At 34.3% G+C, this 21,729-nt stretch overlaps 4 protein-coding genes across 4 annotated transcripts; 1 reads left to right on the top strand and 3 right to left on the bottom strand.

The window, feature by feature from the left end:
• Positions 1 to 2,095: 2,095 nt before the first annotated feature.
• Positions 2,096 to 3,457, bottom strand: LOC122587509. The gene has a single exon (XM_043759695.1). The coding sequence runs from the start codon at positions 3,455 to 3,457 to the stop codon at positions 2,096 to 2,098; it is 1,362 nt and encodes a 453-aa protein (XP_043615630.1).
• A 7-nt stretch (positions 3,458 to 3,464) lies between these two features.
• Positions 3,465 to 4,554, bottom strand: LOC122587508. Its single transcript, XM_043759694.1, has 2 exons — positions 4,403 to 4,554; positions 3,465 to 4,323 (listed from the first exon to the last, which is right to left on the bottom strand). Exons 1-2 carry the CDS (start codon positions 4,552 to 4,554, stop codon positions 3,465 to 3,467), a joined length of 1,011 nt encoding a protein of 336 aa, XP_043615629.1.
• A 3,464-nt stretch (positions 4,555 to 8,018) lies between these two features.
• On the top strand, positions 8,019 to 17,705 carry LOC122587507. Its single transcript, XM_043759693.1, has 5 exons — positions 8,019 to 8,198; positions 16,245 to 16,496; positions 16,681 to 16,860; positions 17,201 to 17,608; positions 17,688 to 17,705. Exons 1-5 carry the CDS (start codon positions 8,019 to 8,021, stop codon positions 17,703 to 17,705), a joined length of 1,038 nt encoding a protein of 345 aa, XP_043615628.1.
• Positions 17,706 to 18,744: 1,039 nt separating this feature from the next.
• Positions 18,745 to 20,167, bottom strand: LOC122590129 (stemmadenine O-acetyltransferase-like). Its single transcript, XM_043762465.1, has one exon. It carries the CDS (start codon positions 20,152 to 20,154, stop codon positions 18,820 to 18,822), a length of 1,335 nt encoding a protein of 444 aa, XP_043618400.1. The 5' UTR covers positions 20,155 to 20,167; the 3' UTR covers positions 18,745 to 18,819.
• Positions 20,168 to 21,729: the final 1,562 nt, after the last annotated feature.

Here is a 21,729-nt window from a genome sequence, read left to right as displayed (position 1 = left end):
TGACTAATTAAGCATGTTAACATTATAAGCTTTTCTTCTTTCTGTATCAAGCGTGTGTATACTGCTTGTTTTAGTTCTTATCGCACATAATAAAGTATTCCATATTCTTGTGAGAACTACCTATCATGAACTTTGCTGACTTGTTTAGGGAGCGGCTTGGTTTCACCAGTATCAATCATGTTAGTTACATAAATCATGTAGTATACGAAATATAATCGTATATGGTTACTTTTAAGAATCCATGTTTGCCTTGAGAATCAACATGTATGTGTCCCGTTTGGGTTTGATATCTTTCGCGTGCTTGCCCCCGACGTTGTGCAATTTCTGAAACGGCTTCAGAAAGTGGTTAATAGTAATTCCTTGTCTCTTAAGGCTGAAACGTTGTATTTAGTAGGATCGACTTTGCTATTTAAAAGGGGGTGGTGCCCTAGTGGCACATCTTGTTGCCCAGCTACCTGCCATTATATTGCAATGCCATTTCGAAGCATAGTGAAAAATAGTTAATATTTACATCTTAATTAGATACTTGTATGTTATAAAATTTATAGTGACAATGATTAAATAAAACAATTTAACTATGTTCCATTTTAGTGAAGACCCGTTTTAAATTCCAAACGGATGGTGTAACATGAGACACTCAATTAGTTCTATGGTTCCATTGTTTCTTGGTAGCTGATAATGTTTTGAAGGGGACCCACATCTTTGATCTAAAATAACTCTCTTCCTGTCGTAACTTTAAATATAACGTATTGTATGTTTTAGCTATTAACAAATAAAATGAAACCCAACCCAAATTTATGGTGCACATAGTTCTCCAAAAAATGGACTGTAAGGAAGAGAAACAAGCTTGCAGGTCCTAATGACCAAGGGATTGCTTGAGCGGAATTTGGGTGAGCGTTCCGGTGATCCATTCCGTGTAAAAAAACATATGCTTGACGTATACAATCCAGTTTAAAGTGTCAATTTGATAGCTTGTGTATTCACATTACTTTGTAGCCTAACGCATTAACCACCTGTATGGATAATAGAGGACAGAATGTTTCTCATTCGACAGAATGTCTTTCCTGTTAGAAAATAGGATGAATTGGAAATATAATGTTGATGATAGAAGAAACCAGTCAAATGAGCCGAACAGGTTCAAAGTCGCCTATACTTAACACAATTGAAAAACTACATTTTGTCAACTGAAAAAAAAACAGAAACACAAATACATTAACAGTTTAACACAATTGGATCTTTAACAACCAGAAAAGAAGGTGGAACACATTTTATCAACTGAAAAATACCAGAAACGCAAATACATTCACAGTTTAACACAATTGGATCTTTAATCACATGTTGCATTACACTAAAACAACATAACAGTTTACTTTCTTGAAGATGCGACGGTCTGCCCACAGTTTTGTTTTGCAAGAGTTTCATGTAGACCACTAGAAAAGAAATGCCGTTGACTATGCTGTTGCCAAGGACCATAACACTCAAGAGTGACCAGCTGCTGTTAAAGTCAGTCAGGATACACGTTTTTAAAGTGTTGTTGAACAATAAGTCAGCCACGCCCATAGGATGCCCCAAAAGCTACATCACAAACAAAGTGAATGAATGAAAGACAGACCATATGACCATAAATTGTCATGCAATGATATCACTTACATTTCTTAAAGAAGCAACAGCGATGCAAATGGCCATTTTCCAAAAGCCGAATAAGTAATGCCCACCATTTAACAGCACACTATTTGAGATGCGCCTGGACACTTCAGCTTCAATTGAGAATAGACATATCAGATAAATGTTCTAATGGTACCAGCATATGATATACAACAAAGTGAATATGCATGACAGATATAGACTTATCGATATACTCAGAGATTTGCAGAATTTCTGTATAAACAATGTTCTTCGTTTCTCTAATATTAGGAACATCAAAAGGAGGTGGTCTAATCAGCACTTTTGCATGTTCTGCTGTCGTTGCACGCGAGAGCGCAACATAAAGTTGCCCGTGAGAAAAAACGGGTTCTTTTAGGTACACGCCAACAAAGTCAAGTGTTTGACCTTGTGCTTTGTTAATAGTCATTGCAAAGCATAACCTGATTGGGAACTAAATCCGTTTGAAAGGAACAATATCAGTTGGAGGCTGCATAGGTATTCTATGTATAAAAACTTGTTTGCCAGCAAAGTCTCCAAAAGCAATCTCAGCATGTATGACATTTCTTCTCAAATCTTTGCATATTAATCTAGTCCCGTTGCATAAGCCTTCAGTAGGATTCAAGTTTCTTAACAAGACGATAGGCGAGTTTGGCTTCAAGAGAAGTCTATGAGGTGGCATACCATCTGGTGTAAGTGAATGCAAGTAGTCCTCATATTGAGTTTGGTCATTTAGATCTAAAGTTTCATCAAAACTGGTATATTCTGTTGGCTCACCAGGGAATTTTTGTATCAAAAGGTCATTAATCTCATCAACAAATATATTTTTTGTTGTCAATATGGCACGATTTAAAGCACGTGAGTTAGTGAACGACTGAATGTTTGGATAGACAGAGTCAATGAGGGCATCTAAAGAGTCATCTTCTGAGTGTTTGTCAATGAGCATGGAGGCGGGAATGTTGATTAGGTCATCGTCATGTGTTGTTTCTGTTCCATCGCCAATTTTGAGTAGAAATTTACTGAAAGAAGGATCTAACAAAGCTCTCATGTTCTCTTCCAGGCGTAATATGTGAAGTGATGGCCATAATGTAGAGTTGGTCAGACATGCAGCTATAGTTTCCGCTTTAGTACCTGTGCGCACTATGGGGAGAGTTTGTCTAAAATCTCCACCAAGAACAACAACTTTACCCCCAAAAATTTCCTTTGAGTCCATAAGATCTTGCAGAAGATCATTTAAAGCCTCAATAGTAGTTCTTTTTGCCATAGGAGCCTCATCCCATATGATTAGCTTAGAGTCTTTAATAAGAGTTGCCAAAGAACTTTGTTGGCTAACTCTACACGTCGATCCATCTGTCAAGTCAAGCGGTATTTTAAATCTTGAATGAGCCGTTCTACCCCCAGGGAGTATTGATGCTGCTATGCTTGAAGTGGCCGTGGCTAGCGCGATATGCGCTTCTGATCTAATCTTTGCTAATAAAGCCCTATACAGATAAGTTTTCCCTGTACCACCAGGGCCATCAACAAAGAAAGCGCCACTTTCATTTGCATTAACTCTCTGTATTATTACATCAAATGTTATTTTTTGTCTTTTGTTGAGTTTTAATATTGCATCAAGATCTTCCTGAGAGACTACAATAGCTTGTTCCGCTCTAATTTCTCTTGTTTGATCTTGGAGGTCGGCATATGAGTAATCTTGTGGCACAAGATCAAATTCATGAATGCTTTTGCCCATGGACTGCAAAAATCCATTCACCTGCAATAACGCCTGTGTCGTAGCTTCTCTACGTGTCATCTGGTTAAACAGGTCTTCCACCATTGAATCCTCATAAGCTAACCACAGATCTCGAGGGTTGTTGGGACATGTATGGACATGTATAAACCAGAAGAGTGGCAAAAAGTCTTCTAAGTTCATAGGGAAAGTGGAAAGCAGAGGCCTCTTGTAAACATAATTGCTGACTATTATCATCTACCAAATAACCACGTAATAGGGCCGCTTCCCTAAAAGTGCCAACTTGATGGCCGTTACACATTTTCAAATCACTGAAGGACTTAGGACAACGAACTTTTGACAATAGTATCCTCAAGTAATACCTTTCACCTTCACTTGAATGAGAAGCAACTATGCGGCCTACTGAATCACCTAGGCCTCTATGTTTCCAAAACTTTTGGTCTTGCAGCCAAACAAAATGATCCGGAAACTCAGAGTAAGTCAGGTTCAAGCTTTGGGCCAACTCATCAGTCCTATTCATAAAAAAGAATTCAGTAAGCATGGTTTTTCTTTGGACTGGATTCTTCAGCACATTGTTCAACCTGTCCTTTTTAAAAGTCAATGGTTGATGATTCTCTAAATGCAGTTGTAAATGTATAACAACAGGTTTTATCTCACTAATAGAGAACCTGTAAAGCCTCCAAGCTGCTTCTGGAGCCGACACCCATCTGCCTGACTGGTATTGGTCTATTTCATCTATCAATGTGGAACCATTATTCGATGACACAGCAAAATGTATTCTATCATAACCTTTATATATGTACTTATATATATACTTGACTACCTTTATTGTCGCGCATATTTCCACATTGATATGACAATCAAACTTTGCTAGCAAGTAGGCATTGTATGGTATCACCCATCGATTATCAAGTGTAGCTTTCCTACCTTTGACCGCTACTCCATTATTTCGCCTTCAGTAAATCGGGTATGCATCAGAAGTTTGAGTAGTCTCGTTAGAATAAGCCTTTGGATATGCATTCTTGCAGGTACCATTCTTTTTCCATACAAACATTATCAGGGTTTAGTGTACCACACGGGCCATGAAGCATGTGCTTGACAACCATCTTATACAAGTGAGGATTGTCCTTCTGATCTGGTATTTCCGCCGACACAACCTCGTCATACTCTTCTGGCCGATACATCTTGCATTGAGCTTTCAATATGATGAGGAAATGCGCATGGGGAAGCCCTCTCTTTTGAAATTCTATAGCATAAGTGTAGGCCGCTACTTAACCAAATATATGTTTTTTAAAGACTTCTTCCTTTAGTTGTTCAAGTTTTGCATGGAAAGTTCTCACAACCAGATCTGCCCTATTCTGCGATTCTTCTTGTGGCATTAGAAGGGCTTTGATTTCTGGCCAATTTGGGTTACATGTCATTGTCAAAAAGATATCAGGTTTCCCAAATTTCTGATGCGTAATTTACAAGTGCCTGGTTAGTATACATATTATTTGACTAACCTCTAGTGTCGGTTAAGATAATTGGAGACCGATTAGCAGTCCCAATATGTTGCGAAGAACCACCGGCTACACGAAGTGTATTAATTTCTTTGGAAGCATGGACATAGTTTCTCTTTGCTCTTTTTCTTTTCCATCTTAGAATAGACTCTCTCCTATAACTTTTCTTGTTGGTGAGTATGATATCATGGGTTAGTATGGGTTCTTTGTATGTAGAGCTCGAGGAAGCTAGAGCAGTCACGACCTCCCCATGGTTAACATTACCATGGATTTCAAATAGCCTTGCATTGAAAGCCTCATCAAGCCAGTTATTGTAAAATTGGTCATCTTGAATGTGTTTTCTTTTCTGTCCCATATTTCGACTAGTAAAATGGGGCTTTAACACGATAATTACTCTGTAAAGAAAAGCCAGGAAAATCAAATATCTAGTTCAAACGATACTTATTTGTAACAGGATTGACACAAAACATATAAAGCAGTAATTATATCTAAAAGGGTTAGTTGGCTGCACATACTTGAAGCTAAGAAAGCCGAACCATTCAGTTCTATATTAACAAGACCGGGCTCCAAGATGGCTAACTCTGTTTAGTGAACATAAAAACAGAATTAGAGATAAACTTAAAGCACACCAAACCCTCAATTTAAATGAAACACCGTGCATTAAAGATCAACTCATCTATCCAAACACAAAACGTGCAATAAACAATCTCAATTTAAATAAATAAACTACTAACAACAATCTATCCCCTTCCATTCGGTAAAGAATTAAAAAAAAAAAAAAAAAGACAAACAGTGAGTGAGTGAGATGTAGTTGGACGCGGAGAACAAGGAACACACTGTGTCACAATATTTGGGTCCAAGTGCCCGACGTGGCTTTTTTCTTTATATATTACAGGTAGGTATAGATATACTAGTGATCATCTGGCTGTGCAAATGCACAGTTCACTAAAAGCTAGTATTATGTAATGTAATGCAGGAATACAGAGTTCTGATTTATATATAATACGCATGACAAAGTGATCATTACTGTTTATGTAATTCATGATTAGTGCCGAAGGCGTTAGTTGATCAAACTTCATATAACAGATCAATCACCATCGGATTTTGTGCACCAAAATCAAATAAGAAAAGCATAAGTTTTATTACCATTCTTTTTAAAAATTTTGCCTTCCTAGATTGGGCTATAAATTGTTATTTTCACGTGTCTGTGTTACTGATTGGCTTGTTTGTTGAGCAAATAATGAACTTTCTTCTCAGAAAGAACAAAAATTGTTTATCTAATAATCTCTCAGTTTCAAAGTAATGGGTGACTAACCATATCGACATCAGACGATGCAAGTTGTGCCTTACTTGAAACTAGTGCTGCTGCAAACTCTTCAGCCTACAAGATCAAGAAAGAATGACTATTTAATAATCTAAAAGATGGGCAAACCCCTACTATAGATGTTTAGTATTTAACCAGTTGTCAAACCTTACGGGCTATAGCATTCATTGTTTATCTGCATTTTCTCTTTGGTACCGTGCAATCATTCTTCAATCGCATGAACATCTTGAAGAAAAAACATGAACACATGCAAACTTGGCAAAACTGAACTTGGTTACTGTAAAACAGAAGTACAAACTAACTTGCTCATGTCCTCAACTTCCTCTAAGTAGTCATTATACTCTCTTAAATACTTAATAATGGAAAATCCTCTACCCTTCTATTATATCTATGAAATCATAAGATAACAAGTGTATAACATCAAATTATGACGTACATAACATCGTAAATCAAATGTACAAATGTCTCTAGTATAATGATGTAAATATACTGAAATTGTTATGAAGAAATCTCTTAGGTTTTTTTTTTTTTTTGAACAAAATTCCCAATAGTTCCTCCAAATAAGTGTGACAAATTACGATGAGCTAGCCACTTAGGCCATTTTTTGCCTGCAGATATACTTTTGCTAAGAGCCCTGTCTATTGTTTCTCCATTTATCTTCTCCCCGTATCAAAGTTACGGAACAAACCCACAACATTTTGGAATTGGAAAATCAATTATTTGATTATAAATATAACACAACAAGCATGAAGTTCATTTGACTAAACTAAAAAAGTCATCCTGTTTGACACTTAAACTATAGCTTCATATATAAACATATATGTGTGTGTGTGTGTGTGTTTGTGTGTGTCTCGAAACCGTGTCCAATATGGCCTAGTGGTAAGGCATAATACACCCTGTTCAAATCTCAATGGGTGAACATCTTTGGACTGTCAAGGAAAACGTCTAAGAACTGACCGGCCACAGGAATACCGGTTAGGCCACATACATCATAACCATTGGCTTGACTTTCCCCAAGTAGTCTCATACAGTATAAAAAAGTCATACATATAAAAGGACACACATTATTCCATATTTGAAGTGATGTATATATTATTGATTATAAATCAAGTAAGCAAAATAACAATAGTACAATACTCTAAAAGCAAAATACACACATGATTCTATACCTATTGAAATCATCTCCTTCTTTATTAAGAAAGCCTTTGACAATTTTTTAAAATAGTATCAACAATAAATTGCAAGCTAATTTCACAAAATATCCCATGAAAAGACCACACTACTGTATTAACAAGGGAAAAATACATAAAAAGGTAACCTATTTACTTAAAATTCTTAAAAAGGGAACCTATTTTGTTTTCGTTTATTTAAAGGATACAGTTTTCCTAAATTTCCTAATAAGGGGAAGATCGTTAGTTTTAGACGCCAGTCAGCCGTTAACATCGTTAGTTTGCTTACGTGGCATTACTAAAACTATTATTCATCTTCTTCTCCCCCATTCTACTCCATCCGCCGGCCACCCCCTGCAGAACCACCATCGTCTACCACCTCTCCCTCGTCGGAAAACAGATCCGGCAGCCACCACAAACAACCCTCTAGGATTTTCTTCAACTCTAGACTCCAAATACTCCATAACCACCACTGCTCCGCCGTTGCTGCTTCTGTTCAACTTCCAGCCGCCGCCACTCGACTCCATAATCTTTTCAAACAAAACCCATTTCTTTTCTTTTTAAAAACCTAATGTTTTCTCTTTTTCTTCTCTCTTTTCTTCCCGTCGCAGCCACGTACCGCCGTATCATCACCACCCTACGACGGTCCAGGAAGAATGAGGAACGTTCAAGCTTCTAAACAGGTCGTTACAGATATGTCCATGCTTAGGTTTCATGTCGCAAACCCTAAAAACGTTTCTCACTTGTTCCTTACCCTCCTGGAAGATTATGGAGTCGAGTGGTGGCAGCTGGAAGTCGAACAGAAGCAGCAGCGGCGGAGCAATGGTGGTGATGGAGTATTTGGAGTCTAGAGTTGAAGAAAACCCTAGAGGGTTGTTTGTGGTGGTTGCCGGATTTGTTTTCCGGCAAGGGAAAGGTGGCAGGCGGTGATGGTGTTGCAGGGGGGTGGTTGCTGGCGGATGGAGTGGAAAGGGGGAGAAGAAGATGAGTAGTTGTTTTAGTAATGCCACGTAAGCAGACTAACAATTTTAACGGCTGACTGGCGTCTAAAACTAACGATCTTCCCCTTATTAGGAAATTTATGAAAACCGTATCCTTTAAATAAACGAAAACAAAATAGGTTCCCTTTTTAGGAATTTTAGGTAAATAAGTTACCTTTTTATGTATTTTTCCCTATTAACAACTTATACAGTCTACTAATGTAAGTTGTACATTGGGGTAAATTTATCAAAAAAAAGTGGTATGGATATCACCTCCCAAAAAAAACCCACACAAATCTAAAATACAATACTTTAAATCTTAATTCGATACTTTTAATCTAGGTTCTTGAAAGGGAACCAGGACATTTAGGGTGCGTTTAGTTGGGGAAAACATCTCTTGTTTTCCATTTTTGTTTTCCAAGAAAACATGAAAAACAGAAAACGCGTTCAAATCATAGTTTTTTAAAAATTTCCATGAAAACATAAAACATTTGTTTTCCACTTTTCTGTGGACACTTCTCATTTTTCATTTTCTAAATCTTGAAAACCTCAAATTATTTTTCATTTTCTAGTTTTGAATGCGTTATCAAAATTTTCATTTGTTTTCTAGAGATAGAAAAACTTCTTTCATCTTCTAGAAAAGTTAAAAATGGAAAATTAGAAAACATTTTCCATAACATAACCCGCCCTTACTTTTTTTTTCTTCTCATTTTCATAACATTATATGATTACTCCATTAAAGAAAAGAGGTTATATAATGGATATATGGTAGTAGCCTGTAGAGTAGGCCAAATCCAAGAATATAAGATAAGAAATAAGAGCATCCACAATGGGAAAAACTTTTCAATAGTTTTTTATATTGACACCTTCACGATCCATTATTTTTAACCTATAAAAAAACTATACACTCCAATGAAAAGGTTTTTATAAAGCTTTTTTTCTCTCTTAAACCAAAAAAAGGTTTTGCTCAAAAGGTTGAGAATCCTCAACCTTTACCTCAAAAAAGTCTTTTACTCCAATGATAAAAAGCTTTTACTCAACCTCCATTGGAGATGCTCTAACAGAGAAATATGACCAATTTTCTTTTCTACTTCTTCAATGCAAACTTACATTCTATTTAAATAGGAAAAGAAACAACTACCGAGTATCTTAAATGCACTTTATTCTGCTACAAAAAAGGGAAACATGGCCTACCACTATGCACGCATGAGAGATAAAATAACTATCCTTAAAAATTGTTCCACTGCTCCATGACTTGTGCTAAACATTCTTGACCAAGTCCTCAACTTCTTTACTAGTACATGGGTCTTCACTTGGTTGTGGGTTGGGCCTTGGATCCAATATCGTATCAATATATATATATATATATATGGGGAAATGAGTATGGGGTTGTCCCCCATCTAAGCTTAGATGGGGAACCCCTCACATTTGGTTTTTATAATCATAAAAATCATGAGGGGCCATGTATTTATTTAAAATTCAAACAAATATTAAAATATTTGTATGTGAGGGGTTCCCCATCTAAGCTTAGATGGGGGACAACTCCATACTCACTTTTCCCTATATATATGTATATATATATATATAATACGTATTGCTTGCAGTTCGGATTTCGGAACTGCATCGATTAAATTCAGGGGAGGATTTTTGTTTAATTTATCACATGAAAAAAAAATTAGAGAAGAGATGTGAGAGTGTGGTGTACTCATCATTTGCCCATATCTATACTATAATATAAAGCAGATTTCCTCTAGATTTTCAACATTAAACTTAAATTTTCAATATTGATTTTAAGTACTTCCACAAAATGACTCTCCTCTCCTATCCATTCTAAATTTACCTAAAATAACTATAATACCCTTTCTCTCTCTTCAAATCTCAATCAATCATTTTTTTTTCTCTCTCCTCCATGAATTATTTTATTCTTCTAATTCATTCAAAATCCTTTATCTCAAATACCGTACATCGATAAATTATAAAAATTATATGGGTTCAAAATTTCATGCTCTTTGATTAGAGTGGTCATTCGATATACTTTCGACGAATTTTTAAATCCGAGGGTGGAGTCCGTACGGTTAAGGGCGGAGCCCGGCAGGTAGATCACCCCATCACCACCGCCGCCGCCATTACATCACCACCCCGCCATCACCTCCATCACCGCCGCAACACGCGGGTACCGTTCTCGTATATAATATATATATATATATAGATGATCTTATGATGCAACAAATAATTAGTAAAATGTGCCGTTCTAAAAATAAATATTAAAAAAAAAAAATGTAAGTGTAAAACGAAGGCTGCGTAGCCCAAAAAACTTCAGGAAGATCCGAATGAAAAGAATCAACGAGAGAATTATTGTATAGATGATGTCTCTTCAGCTCCCCCACATTTGCTTTGAAAGAGAAGAAGAAAAAGAAATGGCGGTAGCAAATTTAGCAGCAAACAGTAGACGACGTGACAAAAATAAAGGGTGTCCAAAGACTCACGTGGAAACAGAGTCAAACTATTTACACTGACTGACGTGGCTATTATCTTGGATAAAAGTTAAAAAGAGAAAAATTTTAATGGGTAAAAAACGCAACTATTTAAAATATTTATACCCTAAATTCGTTCTTTTTATCTATATCCCTAATATATATAAATCTCACTTCAAAATTTGTTAGTTATTGCCTATGTGGCATGCTTAAAAATGCAAGAAAGCCCAAAATCATTACAATATTGCTCCTTGGAAGGTCTACGGATTAGTTACTTTTATAAGAAGTTCAAATTTTTGAAAACGGATTAGTTATACTTTCAAGAAGTTCAAATTTTCGAAAATTTGAATATGTAACCGTTCTTGTATTGCTTGTGGCGGTTACTTCCTTGCATGTCTATGTCTATATAAGGCCACTTCCATTCAGTTTTAAAGCATTTCAAAACGTAAACACATAACAGATCAATTTTAGCATGGCTTCACTAAACCATGTTTCAATTAGAAATTTGCGTCCAGATAATAAGCCATGTACGATAACGGTTAGAATTTGCGGCTATGGAAGCAACCTCTATATGGAGATGTTAATAACATAGGTAGTATTGAGATGATCCTGATGGACGAACATGTAAGTATTCATTGTTTGTGAATTTTTCTTTTTTGATTAGATTACTTTTTAACATAACTTTCTTTCGAATTTATAACTAGCTTTTTAACATTCTAATGTATAAACATTTTCATTTTAACTGTTTGATAAAGTGGTTGTTGTTGCAACAATCGGTTTTATTCCAACCGACCAGTCATGGTATTCAATGGAATGTGTGAACTGTTCTCAAGAAGTTAAGTTGACCGATCTCTACATGGATGCAGTCGACATTATTGATGCTTTAAGGGACAACAAAATGTGGATTTGTTGTTCATGTAACAAGGAAGGAGTTCTCATCAATACTAGGTATATATTTATATTTCATATTAAAACTCTATAATCATTAAGTTGTGTGGTAAAATTGTATCTCTGTTTTTTTTTTGTAGGTTTAATATGCAAGTTAGGATTGTAGATGCCACTGGTACTATTGGAGTTAAAATGAATGATCAACAAATTTCAAATCTTATACAAAGAACATCCTATCAAATTTGTGATGAAAATTATGAGGTATATTTGGTTTATTTTAGTGCTAAATAAGACTAGTCTATGCATTTTAAGTCATTAACTTTTTTTAAAATGGTCATTAGTTGTAATAGGAGTACATTTACTTCGCTACATGCATGCTTGAACTGGTGTTAAAGAAATTATTTAAGGTTATAGTGCATCCACGTGGGTCTATATATCAAAGTGGGGGAAAATTCATAATACCTATCACATCCAGGTAACCAACATAATCCTTCTTATATGCGCCTACTATGGGCAATCAATTTTATAATTTCTCTCCGGCATGCAATGTACGCATTTTAAGCCCTCGTATATCATTAATAAATTTCAAGGTATATCTAGCATTTTTCTTCTTTAAATTAATCAACTCATAAGAATATTTTTATTATGTCCAACTCAGTTATATTTATTCATCGATATAATTTTAAAATAAAGTTTAAGAAAAATTATTTAGGGTTGTCCGTGCATCGCACGGGGTCTAAGAACTAGTTTATTTATAAAATTTATCATACAAAATTATTATAATGGCTTTAATAAACACTTAATATAAAAAGAGTTATTATAAAATACTAAATTTGCTTTTAATGAATTAATTTACACTCTAAACATTTATTTTAATAATTAACACTTTAAAACTCTTATCTTTTTAAATATTCGACTATCATCTTTACATCAAACTACACCATTTGACACTGTCACGACCACCACTAGTACCGTCACCGACACCACTAGATCGTTGTCTCCACCACCGTCGCCGCATTGCACGGGTACCATGATCGTTTTGCTTTAATACATTGACACCAATTGTTTAAGAAATTACAAATAAAATGCTAAATCCTGCAAATTACATTGACACCAACTATTTAAAATATTTTGCTAAATCCTGTACTCGATAAATGGTTTAAAAGGAAATGGTTAATGAGCTCAAGCCCAGGACGTGTCAATAAATCGTCAAGTTTAGTATTGACACTAGCTACTGCGAAGTAAGCACCAACGTTGTCACACTCGAAACATCGTCTTTTATGGTCCCGGCTAAAGGGTAGAAAACTAGAAACGAGTTAACGTTTTAGATAACGAGTTTTTGTGCACATTTAACCGTTCTTGGACGGTAAACTTGCTGACATGGTCTTGGTTTTGGTAGTACAGTATGATGAGTGCATAATGGGCGGGATGAGTTGATCTAAAATGGAAAGATTGCATAACTTTAGGTGTTATGGTGTTGGTAAAGATGGTTTGATGTATTCCTTAGAAATAATCTCCAGGGGCGGCTCCACAATGGGGGCAGTGTGGGCAACTGCCCCCATTCCAATTTTGATACAATGTAATTTTTTAAATGTATATTTGTAATTTTGTTCTTAAAAATATAAATAAATAGAAAATACATACAAATGTCACCATCGTTGTCATACGCCTCTCCTTTGGAAGTATGTTACTTATATTGGAAGCATTAGTTTTGAGATAAAATCCTCTATTGATAAAGTAAAAATCTTGAGTTATTTTGATTTTTAATATAGTTTAAAAAGAGAAGTTGAAAAAAGTATTTTATTTGTTTGAGTTAATGTATCATATATTGATAAATAATATAGTTGTATGTGAAAATGATATTTTCTTTTCAAATTATTATGTAATAGTAATCACAATAGTCAGGTGAAAATTTATGTAGAGACTAAATTGCATATCATTGATTTCGATGAACTTATTTTATGTTCTTTAATATAATGCAACCCCTCCTTCTGCACATTTGCCAAAATTGCAAAGACCAATGTTCAATTTTCCATAACTTGTACTCACACGAGATTATTTTAAAAGTCCATATGTTCTAATTCTCATGTGAGGGTCAATTTTTTTTTTAAATTTTTCCTTCAAAAATGACTCTAATAAATATAACAAGAGACTTTTAAATTTGCCTCCTTACATAATAAGTTCTGGCTCCGTCCCTAATAATCTTAACACTCACCATTTTGGCTTGTATGTTTTAGTAGAGATAACAGGCTAAAAGTTAAGGTTTTTAAGTAGAGTTCGAGTTGTTAAATAGCTTTGTAAGTTTTTAAGTGGTGTTGGTGAAGATGGTTTGATGCATTCTAAAGTAAAATGGCTTGTATATATTATCTAGTATGAAGATCTAGCAAGTTGGTTCGACTTAAGATGAGACAAACAAATTAGAGAGCCTGGTTCACATGTTAATGACAGTCATATATGATCGCTTTTAAGGATTAAATATCCGTCTTGTGGGTAAAATGTGGTTATTTGAGTGTCTCCCCACTCCAATTGTGGGTCATTGGCGATTAGGGCCTCTTAAAAATATCTAACTTTTGTAGTTATGATGACAATAAAACGGAGTTTCTATGAACTTAAATTGATAGTAATTGTTTTCTTATGATCCATAAAATTACAAAAATGCTTAAATGTTGATAACGATAACAACTAAAAAAGTAGTTTGATGTAGATTATTCTTATTATTATTAAAAGAAAATGATTTAGTGTAAAGTATCAAAGTACGGATAAAGTTCCGACAAGTGATTGTGTTGCTAACTATGAATCTAGTGTCCGACATGACATATTAATGAGATGAATTTAAGTGATAAATTTACACTTTACATGTATTTTGATTTTTGAGTGACGAATTTGCATTAATAAAAAAGTTAGTGACAACTTTGACCTTTAAATATGTATTGAATGACAAAATACTTAACTTAAAGTGAAGGGCTTTTAGCTTGAAAAGTACCTCAACTTGTCAAATTTTACTTTATTGGGGTCCAAACAAAATTCTGTCCTATTATGGGAAAAAAAACCGGCTAAACCAACTATGTTGGGCTTACCAACAAGTTGCCGGTCGTTTTCTATTTTTTATTTAATTTTATATTTAATAAAAAAAATTATGAGATTTATGACATATCATCGGTCCATGTCATCATCAAAATCACTTAATAAGGCAACATCTAACACAAAAAAACCCAGCATACAAAATTAAACAACCTAAAATCACAAGAACATCAATCACCTTATGATGATAATCCAATTAACATATTAACGTTTTTCAATCCGGTCTCCACACTTCCCTGTTTTCAACTATGTTTTCCCCAAATACATGCTCATGCTTCAGAACATTAGTTTTTAGTACAAATTAATAATTTCAACAAAATCACCAAACGAGGTATCATTCATCATATAGTACAAATGGGCACTAACAACCTGCACTTTTTGATTGAATGTAGTAATGAGGAAAAACATACAGCATGAATAAAGGAGGTATCACCAAACTAATGAATCCTCCTTAAAATTGATTTCCCATCAAAGAATAAATTTGCTATATCATTGCCTTCTTTAAAAATTAACAAAAAGAAGTCAAAAAAACCAACCATCATTACAAACGAATCTGATCTGGATATATATATATATATATATAGGTTAGGTTAAATGGCAATCTTATGAAAGAAAGGGGGGAAAGGGAAGCAGTGGAATGGTGGGGGAGGTGAAGAACAGAGAACAGAGATAGTGTGTACTTGTTAAAAAATTACACACGTGGATATTAAATTATTAAATAATTAAATAATGTATAAACCGGATAGAAAGCATCATTTAGCCGGTCAAATCCCAATATAGTTAGTTTAGTTGGTTTTTTTCCTTCATAATAGGACATAATTTTGTTTGGACCTCAATAAAGTAAAACGTGACAAATTGAGGTACTTTCCAAACTAAAAGCCTTAAATTGAATGACAAATAAGTTAAAATTTAACGTGTCAATTTTAATGGAAAAAAAAAAAATTTCTATTGAGAATCTAAGATCGTAAAAGATACGAGTATAAAAATTTTTAAAATTTTTCAAAGTGCGGGAAGAATAAAAGTGAAAAAAGTATTTTTAGAGCGGTTATTTAAAATTACAAAATCCATCCATATAAACAGTTTGATCAAATTTAGGGTTCAAACAACCCCCGTTGATTCAGGTATGCTCTTTCAACCGCTACTCTTATTAATTATTCATTTTTATTTTTATATTATTGATTTACATATTAATTCAATCACTTTATTTTGTTGTTGCTAAATTAGGGTTTAGGTTTTTAACCAATTAAAATGAACTTTCCAATTCTCGCTACCTCCTATTTCTATGTAAATTATGTACAATATTTAATTTACTCTATTAAAATGAATTTAATTTCCTATTCTGTATATATGTGTGTATATATATATATACATATATATATATATATTATGTTTCAAGTAACCATAAATTTTCCAAAATGTGGGATCTTTTGTAACAATTGTGATATATTGATCGGTTCAGCGGGTAAAAGCGTTACAACCGTCGCTGTTTAGGAAAAGAAGATTTATGAAAAAAAATTATATTGTCTACAAGGGTTATGAACCTCCAAAGTGGTTTAAAGGTTGTTTCCATTCTCTAAACAAAGTTAGTGTCTCTTTGTCCTTATGTGAGACATACAAGAAGTATGACGAGGAAGATGCTCGTGAGACTATTAACATGCTTCAACAGCTCCAGAGTGCCAAATTTCTTACGCTTAACTTTGACATTGTTGAGGTATGTTGATATCTTATTGTCATCTGTGACATGTTTTTGAGAAATTCGTGACTTAAAACTCGCTATTCGTTTTTGGAAAATCAATCTCGTACTTCCCTGTCAAAAAGCAAAGGAAAAAACTTGCAGTGGTGAACTAAGCACATATGCATGTTTAATGTATGTCTTTCTTGTGATTTTCGTGCAGTGCCTTTCCGCATATCCAGATTTGGTGTCACACCTTCCTTCACCTTTTAGCAACTTGATTTGCTTAAAAATAGACCCCTACATGAGGTCTGATGCATACAAAGTAAACGTGTCTACCGAAGCTATAAACTTCTTGCTTGAGAACTCTCCAAGAGCCATGTTCATCATGGATATACCTGAGGTATTTTCATCAAGTAGTTTCAATGCAATCCCGTTATTGTTTCAGTGGGTCGGGTCATAATTTATAATCTGCGTAATGATCTTGGTAAGTAGGTCCATCTGACAATGTTCTGATTATGTCAATATTGATTGTCATGGTTTCGAATGGAAATTTGAAACTTCTGGTTTGGCTCTTATTTTGCCACAAATGAATGCCTAATCTGACTTTTACAACCTATGAACAATGGCAGGAAATATTAAATTTGTGGCACTATGAAAGAATATATTGATGTAATAATCAAAAAGGATATGAGATTTATGTCGTGTTTTTTACTTTAAAACCATGATCCCTTGTTTTTTAGGAACCACCTACAAAAGCAATGATTGCGAAACGGGCTAGGGAGATGAAAAGAGCCAAACTGATTGCAGATATTGAGAATTGTATTACAGGATTGCAAGCATTACTAGAACAGGGAAATTCAGTGCTTGTTGAGAGAAAGAAAGCACAGGAAAAGACCAAAGTAGCAATTCAGAACATTATTCTAGAATTAACAGTATGGGCAAATAAAAAGATAATGGGAAGTGAGCCTGAGAAACCAAAGGAATTTGCTGAGAGTCGGGAGGTAGCGTCTGGACTGATGACACAATTTGAGGCCCGTTTGAGAGAGATGCAGGATCTGGGTGAGCAAAATTTACACGGCTCTGTAGACATTCTTACAAAGAAGGGACGGGTCATATTATTATTTAAAAACTTGCCTAAGAGACAGAGGGTGGAGATGGAAACACGCTATACTCGTCAACTTGAAGAAGCAGAAAGTCTCTCTGTTCGTCTACACTCAACATATGAAGATGCACATAACTTTTTAAAGAAAATGCTTGATGGTGCTACTGAATACATATCTAAAAGCAACTCAACATGTCAAGATGAATCCAGTAGCAAACTACCTTTGGCATCACAATCGTCTTCCTCTTCTTCAGCCACTGTAAGTTTGTGATAATTATATTTAACTCTGCATATAGTTGTACTCTATAGCTTATATCTTTGTGGGCTTGTGACTTCCGAACATTTTTAATGTCAGATTCCTGCATCGTCCACCTGAGTATAAACCCTCTGCCATGAACCACCTACCCAGGTAACCATACTTCGGCTTTCATCTAATTCCAGTTGATTTACAAATTTCAGTTTTTAATGTGTGCAATACATAAACAAAAGCTGTGATACTTTCTTACAGGGTTTCGCAGGACTCGAGTAGCGTACTTCTGCTGCATTTCACTAGTACAAGATTAGGATCATCTTCCACTATAATCAGTCTCACTATTAAATTGTGTTCGCTGCTTTGTTTGTGTTAAACCTAACTGGTCAATTCATTCTTTTGGTTTTATCCATTTTCCGCCATTTTTTGTGAAATTGTTTTCTTGGTATTAAGCATTTAATTTGAGAGACCTTGTAAAGAAAGTATCACAAACTTTTGTCACTGCCAACATAAAGATGTTCAGCCTTGTGGATTCATAAGTTCAAGTTATCGCTGTTGGAAATTTGGAATTCGGCTTTATTGGATCTCTTGAATATACTGTTGTGGGTTTCTTGTGAATTTTGATTACCATATGCCTACCTCAAAGTTTAATACAATTTAAACCCTTGTAATTTTATTGTATCAGTTTTGCAACTCTGTTGGACCGTGCAGTTTTTTTATTACCTATGGTGGAATTCATGCTCACATGGATGAAGATAATCTGGATCAGTGGCCCGTTAACGATCTAGTTTTTCACTAAAAAGGTCATTACATTTCATATGTATAACATATACTCAAAAGTGCATAGATCAAATTGAAATGACTTACTATAAGGATAGCTCGAAAACCTTATTTAATTACAAGTGATCGGCACTTAAACATATGGTTTCTTTCAACAGTACCTAGTTATCTTTCAAATCATTTATAAACAAGAAATCCTACTTAATTGGTTGTTCATCACAACACCTTCATTGGTAATTTATTTTCAAAGGACTTGGATCAACAAATGCAAATTCCAAAAGCTCCATATTGTGTTTCATGATATTCATTTCATGTTCATCAATGTTCACCCATGCTTCTATTCCATCACCATTCTTTGTGTCCATTAAAATGATGAAGTTCATAAACACAGGACTACCTTCAAAGACACTACCACACACCCAAATCGGCTTTCCCCAACCAAAATCGACTTCATAGAATCCCATTTTGCACCAACTCGTTACTCCGGTATAGTCCACACAATCTTTTATACTCTTGAGAGACTCTTCCATCACTTTGGTCCTTTTTTCACCTTGTAGTTTCTTCACAAACTCACTATTGATTTTTGATACACTACCGCGCACTTTTTCAACAAGATCTTGCAATAATCCGGTTTGGGCCTTGGTTTTGCATTCTGCACTTGCTAGCCAAATTAAGTTGCCAATTGAGTGTTCTGACAAACTTGACACTAGCCTTTTCCTAAGGTTCACTACATGGCTTAACAAAGATGGTTTCCATGAACCACTATTTTCTTCTGATGCAGCCATGATACATTTCCATAACAAAGCTGTCACCACCTCAACACGGGTCGGATCTTTTGATCCATTTTCAGCTGCCTTAGCCTTAAGAATGGCTAGTTTTGATGTATCAAAAACAAATCTTGTTGTACTACATTTACCCATCTTGAATTTAGAACCAAACATGACCATTGATGTATCTTTTAGCCATAAATCTTTTGCAGGGAATATAGAAGATGCATTCATATTCGGATAGACAACTTCTTTTGACCCAAAACTAGTCCCAGCCCATGAATTCAAAAAAGTACTCAATGCAGCACCATCAAGAACCTTGTGTGAAATACAAAGACTAATAGCAATTCCACAACACTTAAAAATGGTGACTTGAACATTACTAACACATAATCCATCACTTGACCCATTAATGGTAGGTTCATGTGGAAGGAAATGGTTAATGAGCTCAAGATCAGGACGGGTCAAGAATTCGTCAAGTTTAGTATTCACACTAGCTACTGCAAAGTAAGCACCAACGTCGTTACAATCAATGGAAACGTCGTCTTTTATGGTCCCGGCTAAAGGGTAGAAACGAGTTAACGTGTTAGATAACGAATTTTTGAGCACATTTAACCGTTCTTGGATGTCAAACTCGCTGGCATGGTCTTGGTTTTGGTAGTATAGTATAATGGGTGCATAAGGGGCAGGAATGAGTTGATCTAAAATGGAAAGATTGTATAACTTAAGATGTTGTGGTGTTGGTGATGATGGTTTGATGTATTCTTCTGAAATGATTTCACAAACACTCACCATTTTGGCTTGTATGTTTTAGTAGAGAAAAAAAGACTAAAAGTTAAGGTTTCTAAGTTGAGTTTGAGTTGTTAAATAGGTGAAGATAGACAAGTAGACAAGTACAACACTTGGGATAGTTTAGGATTAAATTAAGATTATCCATAGAGAGTGACCACCTGAAATTTTACTTTGTTTAAATAGTCTCAAATAAGGTTTTCACCATTTCTTATAACGTTTCTTGTTTGTAGATATTTTACTTGGTTATATTAGCGGTTTTCACTAGATAGAAATAGGATCAACTAGTTATCGTAACCGCGAGTTTCCGCGGGGTACGCTTTCTACACGACAAAATTTTAGACTCAAATTTATGTCAAATATTCGAACTAAAAAATAAAAAAAGACAATTAAACATGTAACAATAACAATAAAAAAATTTTAAAAGTGTTATAAGATGTATAAAAACATAAACAATAACTATATTGAGTAATATTTTAAATATAAAATAAACTTTTAAACAGTAAAATTGTAACCATGTAAAAGTTATTTGCTGAAAACATGAGAACCCAAAAATTAGTCAAGAAAATAAAAACGAAAACTTTGATATGGGGCATATCTAAAAACGTTATATATTCAAGGAAAATGATAATGACAGCCCAAAAGGGTTGTCATTAAGGGCTTATTACATGCATAAAAAGTAGTACTTTATATATCAATAACCGCCCTCCTAAATTTTCATAAGACAAAGTACAAACTTTAATGCATCAAATTAATTAATACCGACATCCCTAAGGACTTTCATTAACAAAACTCTTTATTTAAAAAGTAAAATCGTAATCATGTGAAAGTTATTTGTTGAAAACATCAGAACCCAGAAATTCAGTGTCAAGAAAATAAAAACGAAAACTTTGATGTGGGCAAATTTAAAAATGTTATGTATATAAAAGACGAATAAAAATAGTCAAACCAAATGTTTAAAAGCAAAATCGTGACCAGGCGAAAGTTATTTGATGAAAACATTAGAACCCAGAAATTCAGTGTCAAGAAAATAAACACGAAAACTTGATGTAGGACAAATTAAAAAGCGTTATGTATATAAAAAGACGAATAAAAATAGTCAAACGAAATGTTTAAAAGTAAAATCGTGACCAGACGAAAGTTATTTGATCAAAACAAGAGAACCCAATAATTTAGTGTCAAGAAAATAAAAACGAAAACTTTAATGTGGGGCAAAAGTTAAAAGATAGAAAGTTTAGGAGGTTAAAAATGAAATATGGTAAAAGTATATTATGTGATATACGAACTTGGACATTTCGCGTATAATTTACTTGTACATACCTATAAGTTTTTAGTACAGTATAAATTAGGTGTTTAAGAAGTAGGTTTTTTTTTTTTTTTTACTTAACTGGTAATTGTAATTTTGTTTTACTAGTTCTTTTTTCAAGTTACAGAAGTTGATGTATATTTAACATGTTGACTTTTGACTTTTTAAGATTAACGACGAATGAATAACAACATTTTTTTTACCTTTTCAACCAACTGTCATATCATTCAAAAAGGTTTTCCCCTCTTCTATTTTAAATCTTTCACATTTTGTTA

This window comes from Erigeron canadensis, chromosome 2 (assembly GCF_010389155.1).
Source record: "Erigeron canadensis isolate Cc75 chromosome 2, C_canadensis_v1, whole genome shotgun sequence".
NCBI lineage: Eukaryota > Viridiplantae > Streptophyta > Magnoliopsida > Asterales > Asteraceae > Erigeron > Erigeron canadensis.
Note: the sequence above shows the minus strand (reverse complement) of the source record. Positions and strands in the feature narration are given on the sequence as shown.

Coding starts and splice junctions, on each gene's coding strand:
- LOC122587509 (XM_043759695.1), bottom strand. CDS start 3,457: ATGGTGGAAGACCTGTTTAACCAGATGACACGTAGAGAAGCTACGACA.
- LOC122587508 (XM_043759694.1), bottom strand. CDS start 4,554: ATGTATCGGCCAGAAGAGTATGACGAGGTTGTGTCGGCGGAAATACCA. Junction 4,324..4,402: donor GTTTGTATGGAAAAAGAATG/GTACCTGCAAGA, acceptor GATTTACTGAAG/GCGAAATAATGGAGTAGCGG.
- LOC122587507 (XM_043759693.1), top strand. CDS start 8,019: ATGAGGAACGTTCAAGCTTCTAAACAGGTCGTTACAGATATGTCCATG. Junction 8,199..16,244: donor GGAGCAATGGTGGTGATGGA/GTATTTGGAGTC, acceptor TGATCGGTTCAG/CGGGTAAAAGCGTTACAACC. Junction 16,861..17,200: donor TCATCATGGATATACCTGAG/GTATTTTCATCA, acceptor CTTGTTTTTTAG/GAACCACCTACAAAAGCAAT.
- LOC122590129 (XM_043762465.1), bottom strand. CDS start 20,154: ATGGTGAGTGTTTGTGAAATCATTTCAGAAGAATACATCAAACCATCA.